The sequence below is a fragment of the Apus apus genome, chromosome 3 (assembly GCF_020740795.1).
Source record: "Apus apus isolate bApuApu2 chromosome 3, bApuApu2.pri.cur, whole genome shotgun sequence".
In the NCBI taxonomy this organism is placed as follows: domain Eukaryota; kingdom Metazoa; phylum Chordata; class Aves; order Apodiformes; family Apodidae; genus Apus; species Apus apus.
The window spans coordinates 57,103,634-57,122,962 of record NC_067284.1 but is presented as its reverse complement, the minus strand read 5'-3'; the positions used below and the strand labels follow the sequence as shown (position 1 = coordinate 57,122,962).

Below are 19,329 nucleotides of genomic sequence, written 5' to 3'. Positions count from 1 at the left end.
ACCCCATGCACCAATATCGGTTAGGGGTGGACCTGCTGGAAAGCAGTTTTGAGAAGAAGGATCTGGGGGTCCTGGTAGACATTAAATTATTCATGAGCCAGCAATGTGCCCTTGCTTCCAAGAAGGCAAATGGAATCCTGGGGTGCATAAGGAAGAGTGTCCAGTAGGTCAAGAGAGGTCATTGTCCCCCTCTACTCTGCCCTGGTGAGGCCACATCTGGAATACTGTGTCAAGTTCTGGGGTCCCCAGTTCAAGAGAGAGAGAGAGAGTCCAGCGGAGGGCAACAAAGATGATTGGGGGATTGAAGCATCTCTCTTATGAGGAAATTTATGAGGAAAGGCTGAGTGAGCTGGGACTCTTTAGCTTGGAGAGGAGAAGGCTGAGGAGAGACTTTATTAATGCCTGTAAGTATCTAAAGGGTGGGTACAAGGAGGATGGAGCCGGACTCTTTTCAGTAGTTCTCAGTGGCAGGACAAGGGGCAATGGGCACAAGCTGGAACATGGGAAGTTCCATTTAATATGAGGAAAAACTTCTTTACAGTGAGAGTGATGGAGCACTGGAACAGGCTGCCCTGGTTGTGGAGTCCCTTACTCTGGTAATGTTCAAGACACCCCTGGATGCAGTCCTGAGTAATGTGCTCTAGGGGATCCTGCTTTAGTGGAGGAGTTGGACTAGATGTTCTCTAGAGGTCCCTTCCAGCTCTGACAATTCTGAGATTGCATGATTCTCTTGTCCTCAAAGGCAGAAGCAACAAATTTTCCTGTGGCAGATAAAAATGGGTGTTCAAAGTGTTCAAAGACAGGTGCTCGGCACTGAAACAGATGGCAAACCTGACAAGAGCAGTTTGGGTTATTTTTCTCGTGTGGTTTGTTTTTAGCTTCCTGCATCACTGAAAAACTTGCTTGCAAGTGGTTAGCATGTACTTGGATCCCAGGTCATTAGCTGGGACAGCAAGAGCTGTTCTCTCCCGTAAAACACGTGGGTACTTGAGCTGGGCTGCAGCCTTGCAGGTGTGGGGCTCCACGCAAGGACTATCCATGTCCCCCGTGTCCCCTTATGGTTGAGAAGTGGCTCTTCAGACCCATCAACCCTGCTGTGCTTTTCCATGGCAGCTTTGCCACACGGCTGCTTCTTGTTTCGCCGCTTCCTTTGGCAAGGCATGAGGTTTCCAAACTCTGAATGGGCTCAGCAGCAGTGGAGGCTTCCTTTGGCTTGGCAGGCTGCTCTGGCCACAGTTGCCAGTTGCAAGGTGGGGTTTGTGTTGTGCTGGCCTTGTGCAAGGCTCCCTTTGCACAGCATTGCTGGGGGATGGGCAGAATTCTGCTTGATGGGCCACTCCACCCAAGGGAGGTGATGTGCTGTCCTGCATCCGTGCTGTTGTGGGTGAGTAAAGCGTGAGCCAAGCTCTTGGGCCCTGGTTGCACCAGGCAGTGGAGCTGCCCGGATAGGAAGTGGCTGCTGCTGGGAAAACTGATTTTACTGCTGGCAGAGCTCAGCACTGCCATCCCAAATGGATCTACCAGAAGGTGGGAGCAAACAGAGTGTGTCGGGACTGCTGGGCATCCCTGGGCTTTACGGCTCAGTTGCTGTGGTGGGTTGACTGTGACTGGCTGCCAAATGCCCACCCAAGCATTCTCTCACTCCCCCTTCTCAACAGGATGGGGGAAAAAATACGATGGGGAAGCTTGTGAATCAAGCTAGAGACAGAGCAATTACTTAGCAATTACTATCACAGGCAAGACGGAGTTGACTTGGGGAAAACAAGTTTAGTTTACTTCCAATTAAAATAGATGAGAACAAGAGACAAAATTAAAGCAACACCTTTCTCCCCTGCCCTTCTTCCCAAGCTCAGCTTTACTCCTTCCTTCCTGACTCCTCTACCTGCCTTTCCTGAGCGGTGCAGGGGGCTGGGAGTGTGGTGAGTCCATAACAGCTCCTCTCTGCCCCTCCTTCCTCCTCACATCTTTTCCCTGCTCCAGCATGGGGCCTTCCATGGGCTGCAATCCTTCAGGATGAACCTACTCTGGCATGGACTCTTCTCCAGGAGCTGCAGGAGAATCTGTTGCAATGCCTGCAGCACGTCTTCTTCCTTCATCCCTGGCCTTGCTTCTTGGGGAGTACAGCCTCTGTGTTCAGGAGACCCTGATGTTAACAGCTTTAGAGGCTCTGGAGCTACTGGAGTCCAAACTGCTTTTTCTTCTGGGATTTTTTTTAGGAAAATAAGCCCACTGGGCATGGAAGTCCTAAACCACTGCCCACTACCCTATAGTCATCATGACCTTGCATTATGGTCCCTGATGCTCCTTGGCTTTCCTGGGGTAGCAGAAGGGTAGGAGAAGGCTTGGAGTTGTTTTGTTCCCTTAGCAAAAAACTGGAACAAACCTGCCTGGTTAAAGGTGGGAGATGACCTTGCTGCACTCTGCATCACTGGCACTGCAGAATGGAGTGATGTCCCCCAGCAAGGTTATATCACGGTGTGGTCCAACTTCTGATGCCCAGCATGTCTGCTCCCTGACGTTGGCAAAGTATGCCCATCTCCTTCTGGGAGTCACAGAGTTTGATGGAGGATGGTGGCAGCAGTAGTAGAGCCAGTCAGAGGTGACAGCTGGCTCAAGAAGCACACGTGTGTGGTGGGTGTCATCTCCAGCACTTCTCATGTTGCCTTTAGTTAGAGAGGTATCAGACTTGACTGTGGAAATCTGGGCGAATGCCTGTTTGAAATGGCACTTGTGGGGTTGAAACCAACTGAGATGCTTCTTCTCAGCTCTGCTGTTGGCTGGAGCAGTCCTAACCCCTCCTCTTTCCTCCCTAGCACCCACCGACTCAGATGGGCCCCTCTACCTGCCCTACAAGACACTTGTGTCCACCGTCAGCAGCATGATGTTCAGTGAGGGGGAGGCTCAGCGGCTCATTGAGATCCTGACAGAGAAAGCAGGCATTGTCCAGGACACCTGGCACACGGTAGGGCTGCCAGCGCCATTGTGGCCACCAGCTGCTGGGGCTCTGCTGAGCCTCTGGAAGTGTGGAAGGGAGGGAAGGTGGCATCATTTCCAGCTGGCTGGCCCCAGGAGTCATGCCTGGAGAACGGAGCTGAATTTTCTGCTGGAGTAGAGGGCAGGATCCCATGCATGCGGGGTGGAGGGGATGGTCCAGAGGTGGTGGTCCCCACTGATGTGACACCCTGCTCTGGCAGGCCACGCAGAAGGGTGACCCAGTCGCCGTCCTGAAACGCCAGCTGGAGGAGAAGGAGAAGCAGCTCGCAGCGGAGCAGGAGGATGTGGCTGCTGCCAGAAACAAGCTGCGGGAGCTGAGCAAGGTAAGTGCCTTGTGGCCCTCCTGGCACCCCCGGCATGGGCTCTGCTTGTCATAGCTCACCATGCACTGCCTGCTGCCCACATCTCATCCCCCTTGGAGGTGAAGCCCAGGGGCTCTCAGGACACTTACCTGTTTGCTCTTTTCTCCCCAAAAAGGGGAGGAGATTCCTGCCTGTCCTCCTCTCCTGGGCCTGATCCAGGCCAGGGAGGCAGTGGCCCAAAGAGCCGCAGGGTAGTGCAAGTTGACAACTGCAGGAGAAGCAGGGGAAAGCCCTTCCCGTAGGAGACTGCAGCTTCCTGCTGCTATAGGGGGGAAAAGAAATCCCTTCTTGTCTCTGCTTGGGTCCCCTGGGCTGAGGAGTTGCTGATCATTCCCTTCCTAAGGAGGCTGAAACTATTTACAGCCCCCTTCCCTGGCTCAGCCCCCTGCTTCCATCTGTTTTTGGCTGTTGGAATCTTTGACTGGGCACTGGGGCCATGCCAGTGGGTCCATATGCCTGCAGGCAGGGGAGGAGGGGGCACAGCTACCCCGTGCACTTGGGGGCTGTGCTGAACCCCTCCCTGTGCAGAGCACAGAGGGCAGCAGCACAGCACTGAGCAGCTGGCCAACAGAGCATTCCTGCCTTGGCAGGGGGTGGAAGGTGTGGTGTTTGTTTTGTTTGGTATTTTGTTTTGGTTTATTTGTTTGATTGTTTTTTTTTCTTTTCCTGCTTTGCCCCAAAGTTTGTGATGTTACTGATCCTGGGAAGGGGAAAAGTAAAATTGCAAGCTGTCTTACTCCTTTCTCTTAGCTGGCCCAATGTGGAGCAACAGTGGCATCCAGTGGCCACAGAGCCCAAAACAAAATGCAGGAGGCATTGTAAGTGCTGAACGCCATAGCTAGGCATGGAGGCAGCTCTGAAAGGGCTGAGCTTTCAAGTCTTCTGAGCTAGGAGGCCACCAGCTTCACATCCCCTTGAAGCAGGGCAACTCATACACTGAGGACTAACTGGGTGACTTCTCTTCTCAAAGGAACTGGCGGCCGAGCGGGCCAAGGCGGCAGCCACGGAGGGCAAGCTGAAGGAGCAGCTGCTGGCCCGCGAGCGGGAGATTGCGGCTGTGCAGGCGCGCATGCAGGCCAGCTACCAGGACCATGTCAGTGAAACACAGCAGCTCCAGGGCAAGGTGAGCCCCACACGGTGCTTCCTCATCGGCTGCCAGGTGGCTTGTGCTGGCAAATGTATGGTCTTTTGGAGAAGACTTAGATGTGCAAGGGGACCAGAACCCTGGGGAGGGGTGAGACCCTGTGATGCTCCTTGGTTCTCAAGGGAGAGGAGACATGTGGGAGCATCCTTATGGGATATTGCAGCTGTGGGGGCTGCCAGCATCAGTAGACACCCCCCTGTGTTGCCAGTCCCTCTTGCTCAAGTTGTGGGCTTCAAAGGGGCCAGCAGCAGTGTTAACCACTGTTGGGCTCCTCTAGATCCGGACCCTGCAGGAGCAGCTGGAGAATGGCCCCAACACACAGCTGGCTCGCCTGCAGCAGGAGAACTCCATCCTGAGGGACGCCCTCAACCAGGCCACCAGCCAGACGGAGAGCAAGTAAGGCTGGGGGGGGACACACATATAGCAGGCAGAGCCTGGGGCTGCCCTCTGGCAAACCCTGGGGTTCAGTATCCATCGTACTTGGCCACCCCCTTTCTTGAAGGTGCATCTACAGACACTGCAACTAGGTAGAGGTAGAAGAATGAGTGAGAAAGCTTGCCATGTGGCTTTTAGGGGGCTGGCAGGGGAAAACAAAGATGTTCTTCCCAAGTGGAAGGGCAGGGGAAACCCTCTCTTGCTTTGGGTCACCTATGCTGATGCTAGAGGCAACAGGCAGTGGAGGCTGTGAGAGGGAAGCAGAAGGCACTGTGGCACTTTCTCCCTTAGGACTAGCTCGTACTCTCAAGCTTCTGAAGAAATGCAGCTGGCTGTTTGATGGGGGTGATGCTGCAGAGAACCGAGACCTGACCAGTGCATGCAGAACAAGTAGGAGCTAGGTAGAAGAATTTCATGCTTCTTTTTATAGAAAGCCTGAAATGGCTTAACAGCAGTCAAATAATTACAGAGTGGACTCCAGCTGCTTAGAGTGTTTTTTCTTGTGTCTGGGAACACAGATCCTCTTGTCATCTACTTAATGAGAAAGGAATGTCTCCTGTGATTGTAACACAGGTTTTGAAAAGTGATTTGTCAGCTCGCTCCACCCCCTCCCTGAAGGAGCAGGCATGTCTTAGAAACAGGCAAAAGCAGCCATTAAGATGTTTCAAGTCCTGTATCAGGCCCCAGGAGGATGTGTTTCCCCCTAGGAAACATTATTGATGCATGACTGGCCTGTCGGCTAAAATAACCCTGGTTCTATTGGTGCAGGCAGAACACTGAGCTGGCCAAGTTACGGCAAGAGTGCAACAAGCTGATGAAAGAGCTGTCTGAGAAGTCGGAGGTGCTGCAGCAAGAGGAGCAGCAGAAGAAGAGCTGGGAGATCAAAGTGGCAGCTTCTGAGAAGCAGATTGAACAGCTGCAGGTCAGGCAGGCACTGGCAAACCCAGTCCCCTCGCAGAGACAGGGTGGGTGGCTAAATGGCATGGGATCTGTGGACTTGGCCATGGGAAGAGCTTGGAGGGAGATGAGCATCTACAGTTGGAAGGCAGGCTTCCTTTTGGACTTCATAATTGCTTCCCCCCATTAGTTTGTCACACGCAATGTGGTCTTTGTGCAGCATCACCAGCAAGGCCCAGAAAGCATGATGCCCTCCTTGAAAATGTTGTTCTCACTTGCCTATGAAGCTCGTGAGCCTGTGAAGGTGGGGGTGGGATGGTGCACACTGCTGGGTGGTACCCTGAGGTGAGAGAAGAAACCTACCAGCCCTTGCCAGCCTGTGCTCACACAGATGTGAGTGCTCTCTCTTGACTCAGCTGATTTTAAGCCCATTGCTCTCTCTCCTTGGTGCAGGAGGTAGAGCTTGTGGCTTTTTTAGTTGTCATCAGCGTGTGGTTGGGCTTGGGCTTTTTAGTGGTGTTTAAAGGACACGTCCAAAGTAGAGCCTCTGAGCATGCCATCGGTGGAGGAGCTGTGGTGCGTTGCTGGCAGGCTGTACCCGTGCAGGGAAGAGCATCTTCTGGGGGTGTTGCAGCACTCCTGATGGGATTTGACTAAGCAGGAGGCTGGGAGTATTGATTCCAGGTGCCTCTGACCCAGGAACTTGCACTTCTTTCCTACAGTGTTTGCAAACAGGGTAAGGGTTATGATGTCTCCCTCCTGCGTGTGCTGTGGTCTCCAAAATGCTCTGGCCACTTTACAAAGGGGCTGTAGTGGTGACCTTCTTTATCTATGCATGCCAAAATGGTTTGTAGGGGTGTTCCTAGAGCAAGGAGCCTTCGATATCCTTGGTCTTAATTTTTCAGGTACCTGGGGATGCACATCTCTCTTTGGGGGGCTGGTTTTGACACCTGCTGCTTTCACAGGCCAGGAGCAAGGGGGGTGACGTGTGCATGCATCCGTCTTGAAGGCAGAGGCCACCTTTCTGGTTCAAAACACCAGCTTATAGGCATGCTTTTAAGAGAGCTTCTTGAGGGCTGTCAGCTTGCTGCACACCTTCATACTAATTAAATAAATCATACTAACTGCAAGACTTCAAAGCCAGTGATGTGTTTAAGGTGCTAGGGAGAATGTGCTCCACAGTAACACCTGGAGCTCAGAGCTGAAGATGTGGAGTCAAATCCTCAAAAAAAAGGAGAAGTCCTGCTTTTTTGGTGGTTCTGGAAGTATCACTCATACAGAGACAGGGCTGCTGGTTTACCTTCTTCTGTCCTCTCCATGCAAAGCAACATTTCACCATCTGCAAGGGTGCAATGTGTACCTGTAGAGCTGGTTTGCAGCATGCTCCTTGTCCTCCCCCTCTGTTTTCCCCCTCAAAACGCATGTCTTGGCCAGGCCTCTTCCTCACTGCTTTCTAAGATGGAAAAAAAAAAGTCTTCCCTGGCCCAAACTGCACAGAAAATTCCTCCATGTGTGGAAACATGTAGCTGAGCCTCTCCAACCTGCTAAGCACCGTGGCAGTACTTAGGACCAGGGTTTTAAGAGGTTTTTCAAAGCTTAGCTTTCCAGAGGGGAAGGTGTCTGTGGACTTGGCCCAGAAGCGAGATGTTCAGGTGTTGTCTGCTTCCCACTGGAGGGCTGTCAAATGATAAAACACAAGTGTGAGACAAGATGCTTCATGCACAAGAGGAGCATGGGGAAGAATAACTTATACCCCCCAACAAAGCACAGCTTAAAAATAACATTAAGTGACACATAGTTTTCTTTCAAATTGGCTGGGGTGCCTGGCACGCTATGGAAAGCCTTCTCTTCCTGCCATGCAGGCTTCCCAAAGGGAGGTGGAGGCGACGCTGCAGAAGAGGCTGGATGAAGTAAGCGATGAGCTCCGCAAAACCCAGACCAGCTACAAGAGCTTGTTAGCAGAGGCAGAAAAGGCCAGAGGACAGCAGCAGAGCATTGCTGGTGAGGATCTTGGATCAAGGAGAGCTGTGGGGCAGACTTGGAGCTTTCAGGACTGCCTGCTTGATGGGGCTGGTTGGGGCAGGACAAGTAGACCCAGGGATGAGTTAGGCTGCCTGATGTTGGCATTAGGAAGACATGGGACTGATTCATGGTCCCATCCTAGGATGCCACTCCAGTGCCTCTCCCCTATGCTGTCCTTCATCCCTGCCTGCCCTTTCTATGCCTCCTGAAAGCATCCACAGCCACATCTTTTGCCAAGTCCTGCTTGGGCAGGCAGGGTGGGGAGTCTCCAAATTTGTTTGCACCTACGTTACTATATTTCTAACCTCTTCCTCCAACAGAACTGCAGGCCAAGTTACTGAGCTCCGAAGCAGAGGTTAAAAGCAAGTTGCTGGAGCTGGACAACGTGAAGAGGAAACTGCAGGATGCCAGCTCAGAGAATACGAAACTCCTGGAAAGGATCAAATCCATTGAAGCTCTGCTGGAGGCAGGCCAGATGAGGGAGGCAGAAAAAGACAGAGACTTGCAGGTCGTGTGCTCGTTTAATTGAAGTGGGAGGAGGAGAGGGGGTTACACTACTCAAGCAGGTGTTTTTGCACTGTGTTAACACAGTAATTTTGTGATCTTTCCTCTGGGATACCCTCTGGGATCCTGCAGGAAGGGTTGACCTGCATCATGTGCCTAGGACAGGTGACAAAAGTGCTTTCTCTCTTCCAGGCAGCCAACGAAGCAGAAATGAAGCAGCTGCGGTCAAGGTGGGTCTAGGTGCACGTGTAAACTGCTGCAGCACCTCCACTCTGCTGTCCCTGTGTCCCAGGCTTCCCCGGCTGCTGAGCCCTCTGGGGGAGGGTTTCCCACCCTCTCTATTAGGCAGACTTGGGGACTGCAAAGCTGGGAAGATGGGATCAACCCTGTCCAGCACAGCTGTTTATAATATTAATTGGTCCCAGTGCTGGCCCCAAGTAACAGCCACGCCATTCCAAAGTGAGGCTGTAATTGCTGGCAGGCACATGGAGGCTGAACAGTCCTGCAAAATAGGAGGTTCTGGTGGTGTTGGTGCTGGGGGTGAGATGTCTCTGATCCAAGTCCCTGCTCAAAGCTCAGCCAACCAAAAGAGGCATTCTGGGGATGTTGTCAGGTATATCTGCAAGGATGGAGATTTATCACCTCTATGAGTCTCTAGTGTTTCACAACTTCTTCCCCTTCCCAGTGCAGAAGGGTTTCCTGGAATTTAATTTGAGTTTCCCACATCATGATTCATGTCTGTTGCCCCTTTTCCACATGCTGGGCACTTCTGAGAAGGCTCAGGCTCTGCACAAGGGAGGGGTTCTCAGAAGCTGTCACTGCCAGCAAGCATCCAGCATGACTCTAAAGTTTGGCAGCTGTTCAGTTATCCTGGGAGACTTCGGTGGTTCTTGTCAAGGACCTGAACTTTCCTTGGTCTGCTTGAGCTGGGGCTCCCTTCAGGGCAGACAGTGGACCTGAGGGTGTGGAGGGAAGTTGCAGGTATCTTTTTGGCAGCCCTAATTTATGGTTACTCAAGATAGGATGATGCTTTCAAAATGTAGAGCTGTGGGCTATCTCAGCCTAACGAACTGTGGACAGGAGTGTGTTGGGAGCTGTCCCAGTTGTGTAAGCCAGAATTTTTAGCCTCTGGATCAGGTTACTTTTTCCTCTTGACCTGGGTGTGCAAACAGCCAGGTACTCACATGCTTGTTGTTGCTGATAAGCTGGTAGAAAACTAGATCCCACTCCAGCTTTGCCATGGCTGTGTTTTTTAGTCCCACTCCCTCTTCCTTCCACTGTGTGTAGATCCCGGAGCAGACCGGGATAGAAAGGGCTGTGGGTCCTCTTCTTGACAACTCGCTACCTGGGAGGGAGCTGGATGCTGAGACTCACTTCTGCATCCTGCCCTTCCAGGCTCCAAGAGAAGATGGACCAGCTCTCATCCTTGGAAAGGGAAGCCACAGAGCTACGAGAGGTGGTGGAACAACAGAAGACCAAAAACAATGTATGTGAGTGAATTGGGTCAGCATTTGCTGCTCTCAGTTTTCTCCTCCAAAACCCAGATCTCTGGGGTTTGGTTTGAACGACAGCCCATCGTAGTTGGCTACTGATGGCTCTGTGGTGCAGCTAGAGGTGCTTCCCGTTCCATGGAGCACTGGAGGCATTGCCTTGTCTGTTGGAGAGCAGGAATTCCCCTGGCAGGCTGAGCAGCTTGAGCTGATGAGTTGCAGCATGTGGGGAGCTGCCTAGGTGCAGGTGTCTGTCCCCTGTTCTCTTGAGAGGTTTGGAACCTGTTAAGCCAGGGAGATACTACCCCAGCAGGGTCAAGTCAATCCCTGACCAGTGATCCCTAATGCATCATTGCTCCTCTGCTCCTTATCCCTCTACTTCAAGGTTGTCTGTTGTCTGCTTGCAACCTTGCAGCCCTCCCCTTGGTGTGGGTCCTTTCCAGGCAGCTCTAGGCATCCTGAGGGTTCTTCTGGAGCTCCTGCCTCTATCCAGATCTGTTCCCCCAAGGCCACTATCTGAGTGATACAGTGCATTTGGCTGCTGCAAGGATGAAGGGGAAAGGGACGCATGTGGGTGGGATGGAAGGGCCTTGACAATAGTGATGAGCTGCTGCACTTTTTCCTGAGCGGAGGCTTTGAAATCCTCCACAGTGTCAACAAGCAGGAGCAGGCTGGGAGCCTTTGGTGTGACATATGGCTTATTGCACTCTGTATGTGGTCTCGGCAGGACCTTCGTGAGAAGAACTGGAAAGCAATGGAAGCGCTGACCACAGTGGAGAAAGCGTGTGAGGAAAAACTACTTGCTGCTACAAAAGCAAAGGTGAGCCTGGCATTTCTCTCTTGCAGTGATGCTGATGTTGTAAGGGAAATATTCAGCCTCCCTGAGTCACCAGAGTTGCTTGCCCTGGGTTGCCTGCCTCTTCTTAGGAGCAGCGATGGCCCAACCCTCCAGCCAGCTTCTCCACAGTTTGTTTGAGGACCATGTGTTCCCTGTACAGGTCATGGTTGGGGAACTGTAAAGATGGGTGAACTGGAATGGATGTTTTCATGGTTCTCAGTGGCAGCAGTTTTCTCTGTTGGCTGGTTTCCCTGTGCTGGCTCACCTTAGTAGGCATAGGAAAACTGGACCAGTATTGACAGCTTGGCTGGCAGATGCCCAAGACCTCCATCCCATGCCAGTTTGTCCCTCTTACAGGAAGAGCTGGCCCAACAGCTGGATATGCTCCAGACCCGAACCAAGCAGACACTGCTCTCTGCCCTCCCTGGAGTCACCGTGTCCTCACAGCAGGTGGGCATGGGTTTTCTCAGACCCCTGCAGAGCCTCTACAACATGGGAAGGACAGACACGTAAGTGTCCTTTTTCTTCCTTGTCTTTTTTTTTTTTCTTCACACTCAGGATTATGATATGTGGCTACAAGAGTTTAAGGAGAAGACCATGGATGTTATAAAGCAGCAGACAATTACAGCAGAGCCCACGGTAAGTGAATGGGCTGGAACGTGGAGGGGTGAGGGAGTGCCCAAGGACCACTGGTTTCTTTTTCTCATCTCTCTCTCATTCTCTTCCCTCTCCTTTCAGGATTCAGCACTTAAATTAAAAGAGGCAGAGGAAGCGCAAAGCACTTTACAAGCAGAATGTGAGCAGTACAGAGCCATCCTTGCCGAGACGGTAGGTTGCAGCCCTTTGTGTCATGTTTGTTTTACCCAACAAACACCTCTTGAAACATTCTCTGGCAGCCCAGGCTGCCCATGGACTCGTGGTGGGCATCCCTCAGAGTGCTGAGGGGCTGTCGTGTGGAAGACTATTTGCCAGTGAAATGGGAATATGAGAAACCTGATGTTTCTAGAGCTCTTCTTCAGCCTAACCATGCTGGAAACCTTCCTGGTGGTGGTAGGATGTGGCACAGAAGGAGCTCATCTGGAGGGTTGTTGAGCCAGCCTAGGAATTAGGAGACCATAGACCCACCTGGGGCATCTAATTCTGTCACCTATGGCTCAAATCCTTGGAGCGGTGTTGCTGGGGCTTCCAGCTCTGACTCTGCTCAGCTTGGGAGGCCTGGACAAGGTTTGGGCTCAGCTGAGGCTTTGCCAACAGGAAGGGATGCTGCGAGACCTGCAGAAGAGCGTGGAAGAGGAGGAGCAGGTGTGGAAAGCAAAGCTCACAGCATCTGAGGAGGAACTCCAAAAGGTGGGTGTTTGGGGCACACCTGGGCATGTCACTCATGGAGCTGAACTTACAGGAGAAGAGGCTTTTGGCTTTAAAAAGGATGGTGACCCTAACTGTATCTGCCAACCTTAAACTCTGAGGCATGGGGACTTTTTCTTCACCCTGAATCCACCCCTCCTGTCACCAAACCAGCAAATAAGAAGCCCACCTCACATAGGAGCTAAGCCTTTCTTCCTCCTCTCCTGGCATGTGCCTAGACCCTGCCAGTGGAGCTGGACGAATGGTTGCAGCTCTCTGATTCAGGCATGGTAGTTGGGAAACCTCATCACTGCTGCAGTAATCCAAGCTCTGCTGCTTGGAAATTGGGCAGAGCCCTACTGCTGGGTGCTGGCTTGAGAGGAGGAGAGTACATGCACGGTGCTTGGATTCCCGTTTTCAGAAGAACTTGGCCTGCTCTCAAAACCTGTGTTGACCTTGGAGTTCGTTGAACCTTCAGAAAGGAGCTGAGGTCCAAGCCACGTACTGCACATAGCTTTGAGTCCAGCTGTCAGTCTAGCTCTGGGTACTGCTCTTCCTTGTTAAAAATCCAGCTGGCAGCTGTCAGAGAGCCATTATGGTCCAGGAGTTTGGTGGGGAGTGTGTTTTGTGAGCTCTCGTGACTTAGCTGGAGTCTAGGAGAACTTGGCTGGCTGTGCCTGTTCTGCAAAGTGGACTTAAGTTGTCTCCTAACTCTTGAATGCAGAACTAAGATCAAGCTGCTTTCCACAGCCTGGCTGCTCCCCATCCATCACATGGGGTTTTGGAGGGAACTGAGGCCGCAGAGCCGTGAGGGAGCTCTTGTACAAGAGATCTTTGATTTCTCAGCCTGTTGCTGGCTCCTGCAGCGCCAGCGCTGCTGAGGCCTGGTGTAGGATTGCAGGGGGATGACGTGGCTGACCGCTGGTCTGCGTGATGGGATGAATGTGTGGTAGCTAGGACAGGTCCCAGAGCAGTCCTGCCTCTCTGTGGAGAAGAGCTGAATTCCTCCTTATCAAAAAACTCAGCAACTGTGGAGTCCTCTTCAAAAATCAGTCCAGGTTTAAATGCAAACCCCATGCTTTTTCTGATAGCTTGGCTTCTCCTAATAGCAAAGCCCGTGACACCTCATTGGAAAGTCTACCTTGCTGCTCTTCCAAACCAAAGGCGCTTTCAGTAGGAAACTTGCACCGAGTCTGGTGCCAGAGTTTCTGGTGTTGAAAGCTGACTGCAGCCAGCTGAAGTCCTGCTTGCAGAAACTGTTGCCTTGCTCCACGATTTACAGCCTGGGCTAGTTAGATTAATCCTCCCTGGGAACAGGAGCTCCTGCCCTGCAGGCTCTGGAGCTCTGCTTTGGTGTCGTGTCTCTTCCACACTTGGGTACCGGATGAAATGGGAGAGGTGGGAGTGAAACACTGGCTGTTTTTTTGGTTGAATGGAAGATGCTTAGTGTGCATGTGAGATCTTGTCCACTGACCTTCTCTGATGCTTCTTGGCTTAGTCACAACTCCAGCTGAAATCCCTTGAAGACATGGTGGAGAAGTTGAAAGCAGATCTGCAGAGCACAGATCAGGTAAGGTTTTTTGGGTACAGGAGAAGATCCCCACACCAGACAGGTACATGCTATTCTTGGGCTGAGCTGGGACTCATCTCCTGACTTCTCCTGGAGAAGGCAGACTTGGATCATGGGATGTTTGAGATGTGTTGGGCCACAAACAGTCAGCCCTTTCCCGCTTTCCTCCCTTTTAATCCAGATAAAGGAATACACCTCTCTTCTGGAAACGCAACTGGAAAATCACTTGGAGACAGCCAGCTCTGAACGCCAAAACTACACAAAAGAAGTTGAAGCTGTAAGTGTGGTGGCTGTTACCTTCTTAAATACTTCTTTCCTCTAATCCTGACTCATGACCTATCTGTGTTTTGGGGATTTGGGGAGTGCCCTGGGGATCTTCAGCTTTGCAAAGCAGGAGAAAACAGAGAGAGGTGTTGCTCTGGTCTGGTTTGTAGACACCTAAGGTCAGGAGATCCATTGGCAAAGTGATGGGACAGGGAAATCTGGATGGAAATACTGTCCACGGCTTTTCTGTGGCCTTTGGGATTTCTGTGACTCAGGTGAGATGGAGCTTTCTCATGGCCATCTCATTGAGCAGGCATCAGCAGGCAGGTTAACAACTTATGCCGTTATGGGCTCTTTGAGAAGATCTTGCATCGTAAAAATGCTTCCTTGGGCCCAAAGGCTCCAAAACCAAGTGCGTAAATGAACCTTTTTTTTTCTCTTTCTGCTCCTCCTTGACAGTTGAGGCAGCTCTTGTCAGAGTCCCAGCAGCAGCTGGAGGCAGCGAAGACAGAAACGCAGAAGCAGAGCAAGGAGCTGGCCCTGGTAAGGGAAGACCCCCAGAGCTGCCCTGCTGGGACTTCACTGCTCTGGCCAGAGCTGGTTTGCAAACCCATTTGCGGGGCTGGCATCCTCCCTGTGGATTGGGGAGAAGGGCACAGCCAGTGCATGGGGAAGCCTGGTGCTGCTGGGGGCTGGACTGATCTGGCTTTCAAAGAGGATGCTTGAGACCCAGGAGATTTTTATTTGCCTGCCTTTTCTCCCATGATGGGGGTGGGAAGGAAGGGAGAACATCAAGGCTTGTGCAAGCTGGCATGCAGGAGAATAAGCCAACCACCCCACCACTGGACACTCATTACCCCAAACCTAGGGCAGGGACTTGGGTGCCTTAAGCATCCATCTGTCCACCTCCAGGTGCGAGGACTGAGACTGTGCAGCTCATGTGTAAGGGTTGCTAGAAGGACTGGGGAGAGGACTGGGGTACAGGTCCAGGAGAGTCAACAGATTTGTCAAAACCCTGAAGGCTTTTATTTTTAAAGCCATACTCTTATTGCAAGAGGATCAGGAGATGTTTATTTAAATCCTCACAGTGCTGCTGGCTTGCAGAGCTGCTCAGAGCTGGGCAAACTGGGAGTTGGGTTTCCCTTGGGTGCCATGACTCTTCCCAGCCTTGCAGCAGCCACCGTCAAGCTCACACAGGGAGCTGATGCAGCAAATGTGGTGCTGGGTTATCATTAGCCTTAATCACATTAAGTGGGCAGACAGTTGTAAGCGTGGAACACAGCTGTATTCACCCAGCAACTTTCCATTTTGCTTGATGGTGTAGGATGGAACTCTAGTTGGTGGAGTGGGGGGTTTAATCAGGGGGCAGTGCTCAAGTAACTGCCTCCACTGCCATCTCAGCTGTGATTGCTGGCAAAACATGACCTGCCACCCTGCCTTGGCTGCTTTGCTTAACACCTCAACTACGTTGGTACAAACCCTCAGCCATGGCTTTACACCAAGGTGCTGAGTGATCAAAGGAGAGCAGACAAGGCATGAGCGTGTGCTGTTCACCCCTAGGAGCTGTTGTGCCTCAAGCTGCCCAAGTTAGGTACCACCATCCTATATCTAGCAGAAACTGAGGTGGTTTTCCAAACGTTCCAGCTCGTGTGCAAGCAAAAACACTGGCAAACTTTATCTATAGGTCCCTGTAGGTCTTGTAATGTTTGAAGGGCAGAGATGTGTAACTGAGCCAGGCTTGCTGGTCCTCCTTCCAGGTCAGGCAGCAGTTGAGTGAGATGAAGAACCGTGTACAGGATGGAGAAGTAGTGAGGTTACAAGCTGACCCAAGTGAGCCTGCACCTCTTGAGGTCAGGGTGGTGAGACCACTGTCTGTGGAGGTGCTGACCCTTAACCATGTCCCTTGTCTTGTCTTGCCATCTCTAACTGCATGGAGAACCACACGTGGCTTTGCTCAGGGCTGCTGTGGCTGTGTCATCTCTTGTCCTGTATGTTTTGGGGAAGCCAGCCCCCATCCCTTCAACCATGCATCCTGTTCCCAATGGGAACATGTCACCAGCCAGCTTTCACCAGGCTGTTCCCCTTCGGAGCCCTCCATAACAGCATCAGGCTGGCAGGATTTTGAGGGAGGCAGGCAGCAGATGCATTGCCACACAATCATGCCCTGTTGATTTGGGGGCTTGGCTCTCCTCAGAGGAAGGGGAGACCCCAACAGAGCTGCACTGGGATCCTTTTCCAGACGGTGGGGATTAAGATTACAGAGGCTCTGTGAATCTTGCTGGTCTGAGGGCATTAGCAGCGGCTGGTCAGTTTCAGGCTAAGGCCTCTTGATGGTGGCAGTGCTGCCACGAGCCAGGCTCTGTCTCTCTCCTTTAATCCCATTAAGTGTGGAGCCTTCTCCTGGATGCAGGGACCTGCCAGACACATCCTTCACTGTGAGGTGCCTCTCGTCCCAGGTTCCAGCTGGCACTGCCTGGAGAGCAGGCAGTGCAGAGCCAAGCCCTGGGCTCGCTGTCGGCATCCTCCTGGCTTCTGTGCAAAGAGGGGATGCCAGTACCTATTGCCCTTTGATACCCTGGGGAAAGTTTCCGTTTTCATTTCTCCCACCTACCCCAGCTTTCTTGGCAATGTGCCTGCTAGCTCCTCTCTTGGATCTCTTTTAAACATTTTATTTGTGGGCATTTTCCCCTTTTCTCAACACAGTTGAAAACTCAGCTGGAGCAAAATGAAGCACTAGTGGAGAAGGAGCAAGTGCTGCGGCAAAAGCTGGCACTGGAGCTGGAGGAGGTGGGTGCAGCCGAAGCGAAGACAAGGGTTTGCAAAGCCTTTATGGGTTCTTGGTTGCTAATGAAGCCCACGAATTAATTTGAAGAATTAATTTAAAGGTTTCTCCCTGTCCCTGTCTGCATCTCAGATATCACTGCATTCCCTCAAACTGAAGAACTTCTTGAAGCAGCTGTGCTAAAGCCATGTGGTATTGCTTGTCCCTCCAATTGCCCCTCTCCCAGTTTCCCCCATATTTTCTACTAGTTCTTTTCCTGGAGGCTTAAGGACTTTAGCTGGGCTTCATGCTGCCTCTGGCAAGAAATGTCATCTTCCTGGGAGAAGATGGATCAGCAAAAGCTGTGCATTGCGTTAGGCACCCCACTGTCTGGCAGCAGCTGGATGACCTAACTCTTCACCAGAGGCAGTCCTGTTGGGGACCAGGGGCTGAATGGGATGGAATGCAGAGGGTGCCTGCCACCATTAGCTTGTGTGCTTAGTGAGTATGTGTCCCTCTTCCAGGCCCAGAACTCAGCATGCAGTCTGCAAGCAGAGCTGGAAAAGCTGAGATTGGCTGAAAATGCAGCAGCTTCAGACATGGAGGAGGCCCAGCAACTCAAGGTGATTTGGCTGTCCTGCTCTCTTCTGCTTGGTGGTCATCCAAGGCAGCAAAAGCTGTGTCTGAGCAGGACTAAGGGCATGATTTATTATTCTTGAGGATGGTGGGGCAAGGAAGATGATTTCTCTGCAGGTAACTCCCTGCCTGGGGCTGGCCATGAGCTCCAACATGGCTGAAAGACAGCAGGGTGCGAGTCACAGCCACTTCATCCAAGTTTGGCAAGATAAGGGGGATGCTCTGAGCAAATGCTAGGCTTTTCACATATTGGGAAACCATTCTACTCCCATGAGGTTGTCTTAAGCCCACAGTGTCTCTGGGGACCCAGAGTGAGCTGATGGGGTGACTCCTGGCCCCTCCAGCGAGGAGGGAGCAGAGTACTCCTCTGGCTTGTGGCCACCAAGGTGGCTCAGTGAAGACTTGAGGTGGCCCGAGGTGTTTTTGGAGGGGGGAAGGTCACCAGACAGCAAAGGGAGTCTGAGGCAGGTGCCTTCTTTTGACTCTCATGTAGGAAAGACTTGAAAAAGAAAAAAAATTAACAAAGGACCTGGGCCAGGCAGCAACGAAACTACAGGAGCTACTGAGAGTTACCCAGGACCAACTGGCCAAAGAGAGAGAAACAGTGAAGAAGTTGAAAGAACAGCTTCAGGAAAAGGTACTTTTAGTGGCCTTGGCCATCTCTCCCCTTGACATGAGCGGAGTGTGTGTCAGGCAGTGGTTTAAAACCAAGGGCAAGGTGGCATTTGCTGCCAGGAACCATCTGGATGGTTTTCAGGAAGTCTTGGGACCACACAAGATAATGGTCATGGTTCTCCCTGCCCAGAAGGCAAGACCTGGCCCATCTGTGAAATGCTTTGATTCTTAAGCTGCCATGAGAATAAGGTTGAGATCCAGCTGAGTCACCCACCTCTGTTTTCCTTCTGCAGGGGGAAGAGGACAGTTCGAAGGAAGGGACTTCAGTTTGATGAGTCTGTGACTTGAACCTTAACCTTCAACTTACCAAAATGCCTTACACATTCCTAAAAATATATGCTGAATTTATTGTAGAGAAAAGATACAAGCCTTTAGTGACCCAAAACCTAGTTTTAAAACTTAAAAAAAGAAAAAAATACAAAAAACCCAAAAAACCCCGACCAGTAAACGCCACAGGCGTACGTTTGTAAGAAACTCATCATACTGTTTTGTACAACTGTTCATTCCCCAGGGAGCTACTCTGACAGTAGTGGGGCAGTGGCTTCACCCTCTTGTCCCGTCAGAACCCACAGAATGTGTGAAAAGGGAAGGCTGTGTTTGTACATCAACTGGTGCAATTATTATTTTTTTTTTCTTTTTTTTTTCTCTCTTTGTTTTTGAGTGAAAGAAGTGTGAAAGTAAGACCTGCCATGGAAGGAAGCCTCTCTTTGATGGGTGGCTCTTGGCACGTATCCTCTTGAGTATTTCTGGGTGTCGATGCAATTAAAATGATGTAGTGAAAAGAGCTTGTCCTTTCCTTATTGTTTGTTTTGTTTTTTTCTTTTAATTTGGAGGCCAGGCAGGTCTTTGGGCTCACTGAAGAAAGACCCTGCTTTGGCCAGGACCAGATCCTTTATTCTCCCCCTTGCTTGCTTTGCTGCAAAAGCCATCACCACTGTTTTTTCTGCAATATAAGCACGGGAGAGAAACTTTTTCTGCCAGCCGTTTTTTCATGCTGGTGGGGCACAACGAGCCCCCTGCGTGTGGGGCTCAGCAGAGGGAGACACAGCAGTGGGGGTCAGGGTGGCAGCTGCTCCCCTGCTGTGGGCTCACACCAAGGGTGGGGACAGGGCAGGGTGGGGTGAGCTATGCCAGCCCCACAGGGACCATCCCTCCTGTTTGCTTAAACCTCAGTTCTGCCTTGTAATTTTGTCCCTGTGGGTGCAGTGTGGTGGTGGTCCTCAGTTGCTGTTGGGCTCTCCAGCCCTCTGCTCTCCCCTTCTTGTGGCTTTGCTTTTTAAATTCCACACACCCCCCCCGTTTTTTTTTTTCCCCTTTTAAAAAAATTATCTTTTTTTTCTTTCATGGCTCTTTTTTTCTTAAGCTGGTGCCTTAGGAGATGGCAGTGTCTATG

The 19,329-nt window shown here is 51.5% G+C and overlaps 1 protein-coding gene across 5 annotated transcripts in view; it reads left to right on the top strand.

Moving 5' to 3' along the window:
• Window positions 1-18,720, top strand: part of RRBP1 (ribosome binding protein 1) — a 78,247-nt gene extending 59,527 nt beyond the window's left edge. For 4 of the 5 annotated variants that reach the window (XM_051613666.1, XM_051613667.1, XM_051613664.1 and 1 more), the window contains 22 exons: window positions 2,814-2,962; window positions 3,195-3,317; window positions 4,327-4,479; window positions 4,778-4,896; window positions 5,704-5,857; window positions 7,695-7,833; window positions 8,175-8,362; window positions 8,551-8,588; window positions 9,754-9,844; window positions 10,576-10,668; window positions 11,044-11,136; window positions 11,245-11,325; window positions 11,425-11,514; window positions 11,941-12,033; window positions 13,529-13,600; window positions 13,782-13,877; window positions 14,324-14,407; window positions 15,622-15,714; window positions 16,568-16,651; window positions 17,150-17,248; window positions 17,755-17,898; window positions 18,170-18,720. In XM_051613666.1, coding sequence (XP_051469626.1) covers window positions 2,814-2,962; window positions 3,195-3,317; window positions 4,327-4,479; window positions 4,778-4,896; window positions 5,704-5,857; window positions 7,695-7,833; window positions 8,175-8,362; window positions 8,551-8,588; window positions 9,754-9,844; window positions 10,576-10,668; window positions 11,044-11,136; window positions 11,245-11,325; window positions 11,425-11,514; window positions 11,941-12,033; window positions 13,529-13,600; window positions 13,782-13,877; window positions 14,324-14,407; window positions 15,622-15,714; window positions 16,568-16,651; window positions 17,150-17,248; window positions 17,755-17,898; window positions 18,170-18,208 — 2,315 coding nt within the window. In that variant the 3' untranslated portion in view covers window positions 18,209-18,720. The remainder of the gene's footprint in view (window positions 1-2,813; window positions 2,963-3,194; window positions 3,318-4,326; window positions 4,480-4,777; window positions 4,897-5,703; window positions 5,858-7,694; window positions 7,834-8,174; window positions 8,363-8,550; window positions 8,589-9,753; window positions 9,845-10,575; window positions 10,669-11,043; window positions 11,137-11,244; window positions 11,326-11,424; window positions 11,515-11,940; window positions 12,034-13,528; window positions 13,601-13,781; window positions 13,878-14,323; window positions 14,408-15,621; window positions 15,715-16,567; window positions 16,652-17,149; window positions 17,249-17,754; window positions 17,899-18,169) is intronic. The other variant, XM_051613668.1, reaches the window with a different exon arrangement.
• Window positions 18,721-19,329: the final 609 nt, after the last annotated feature.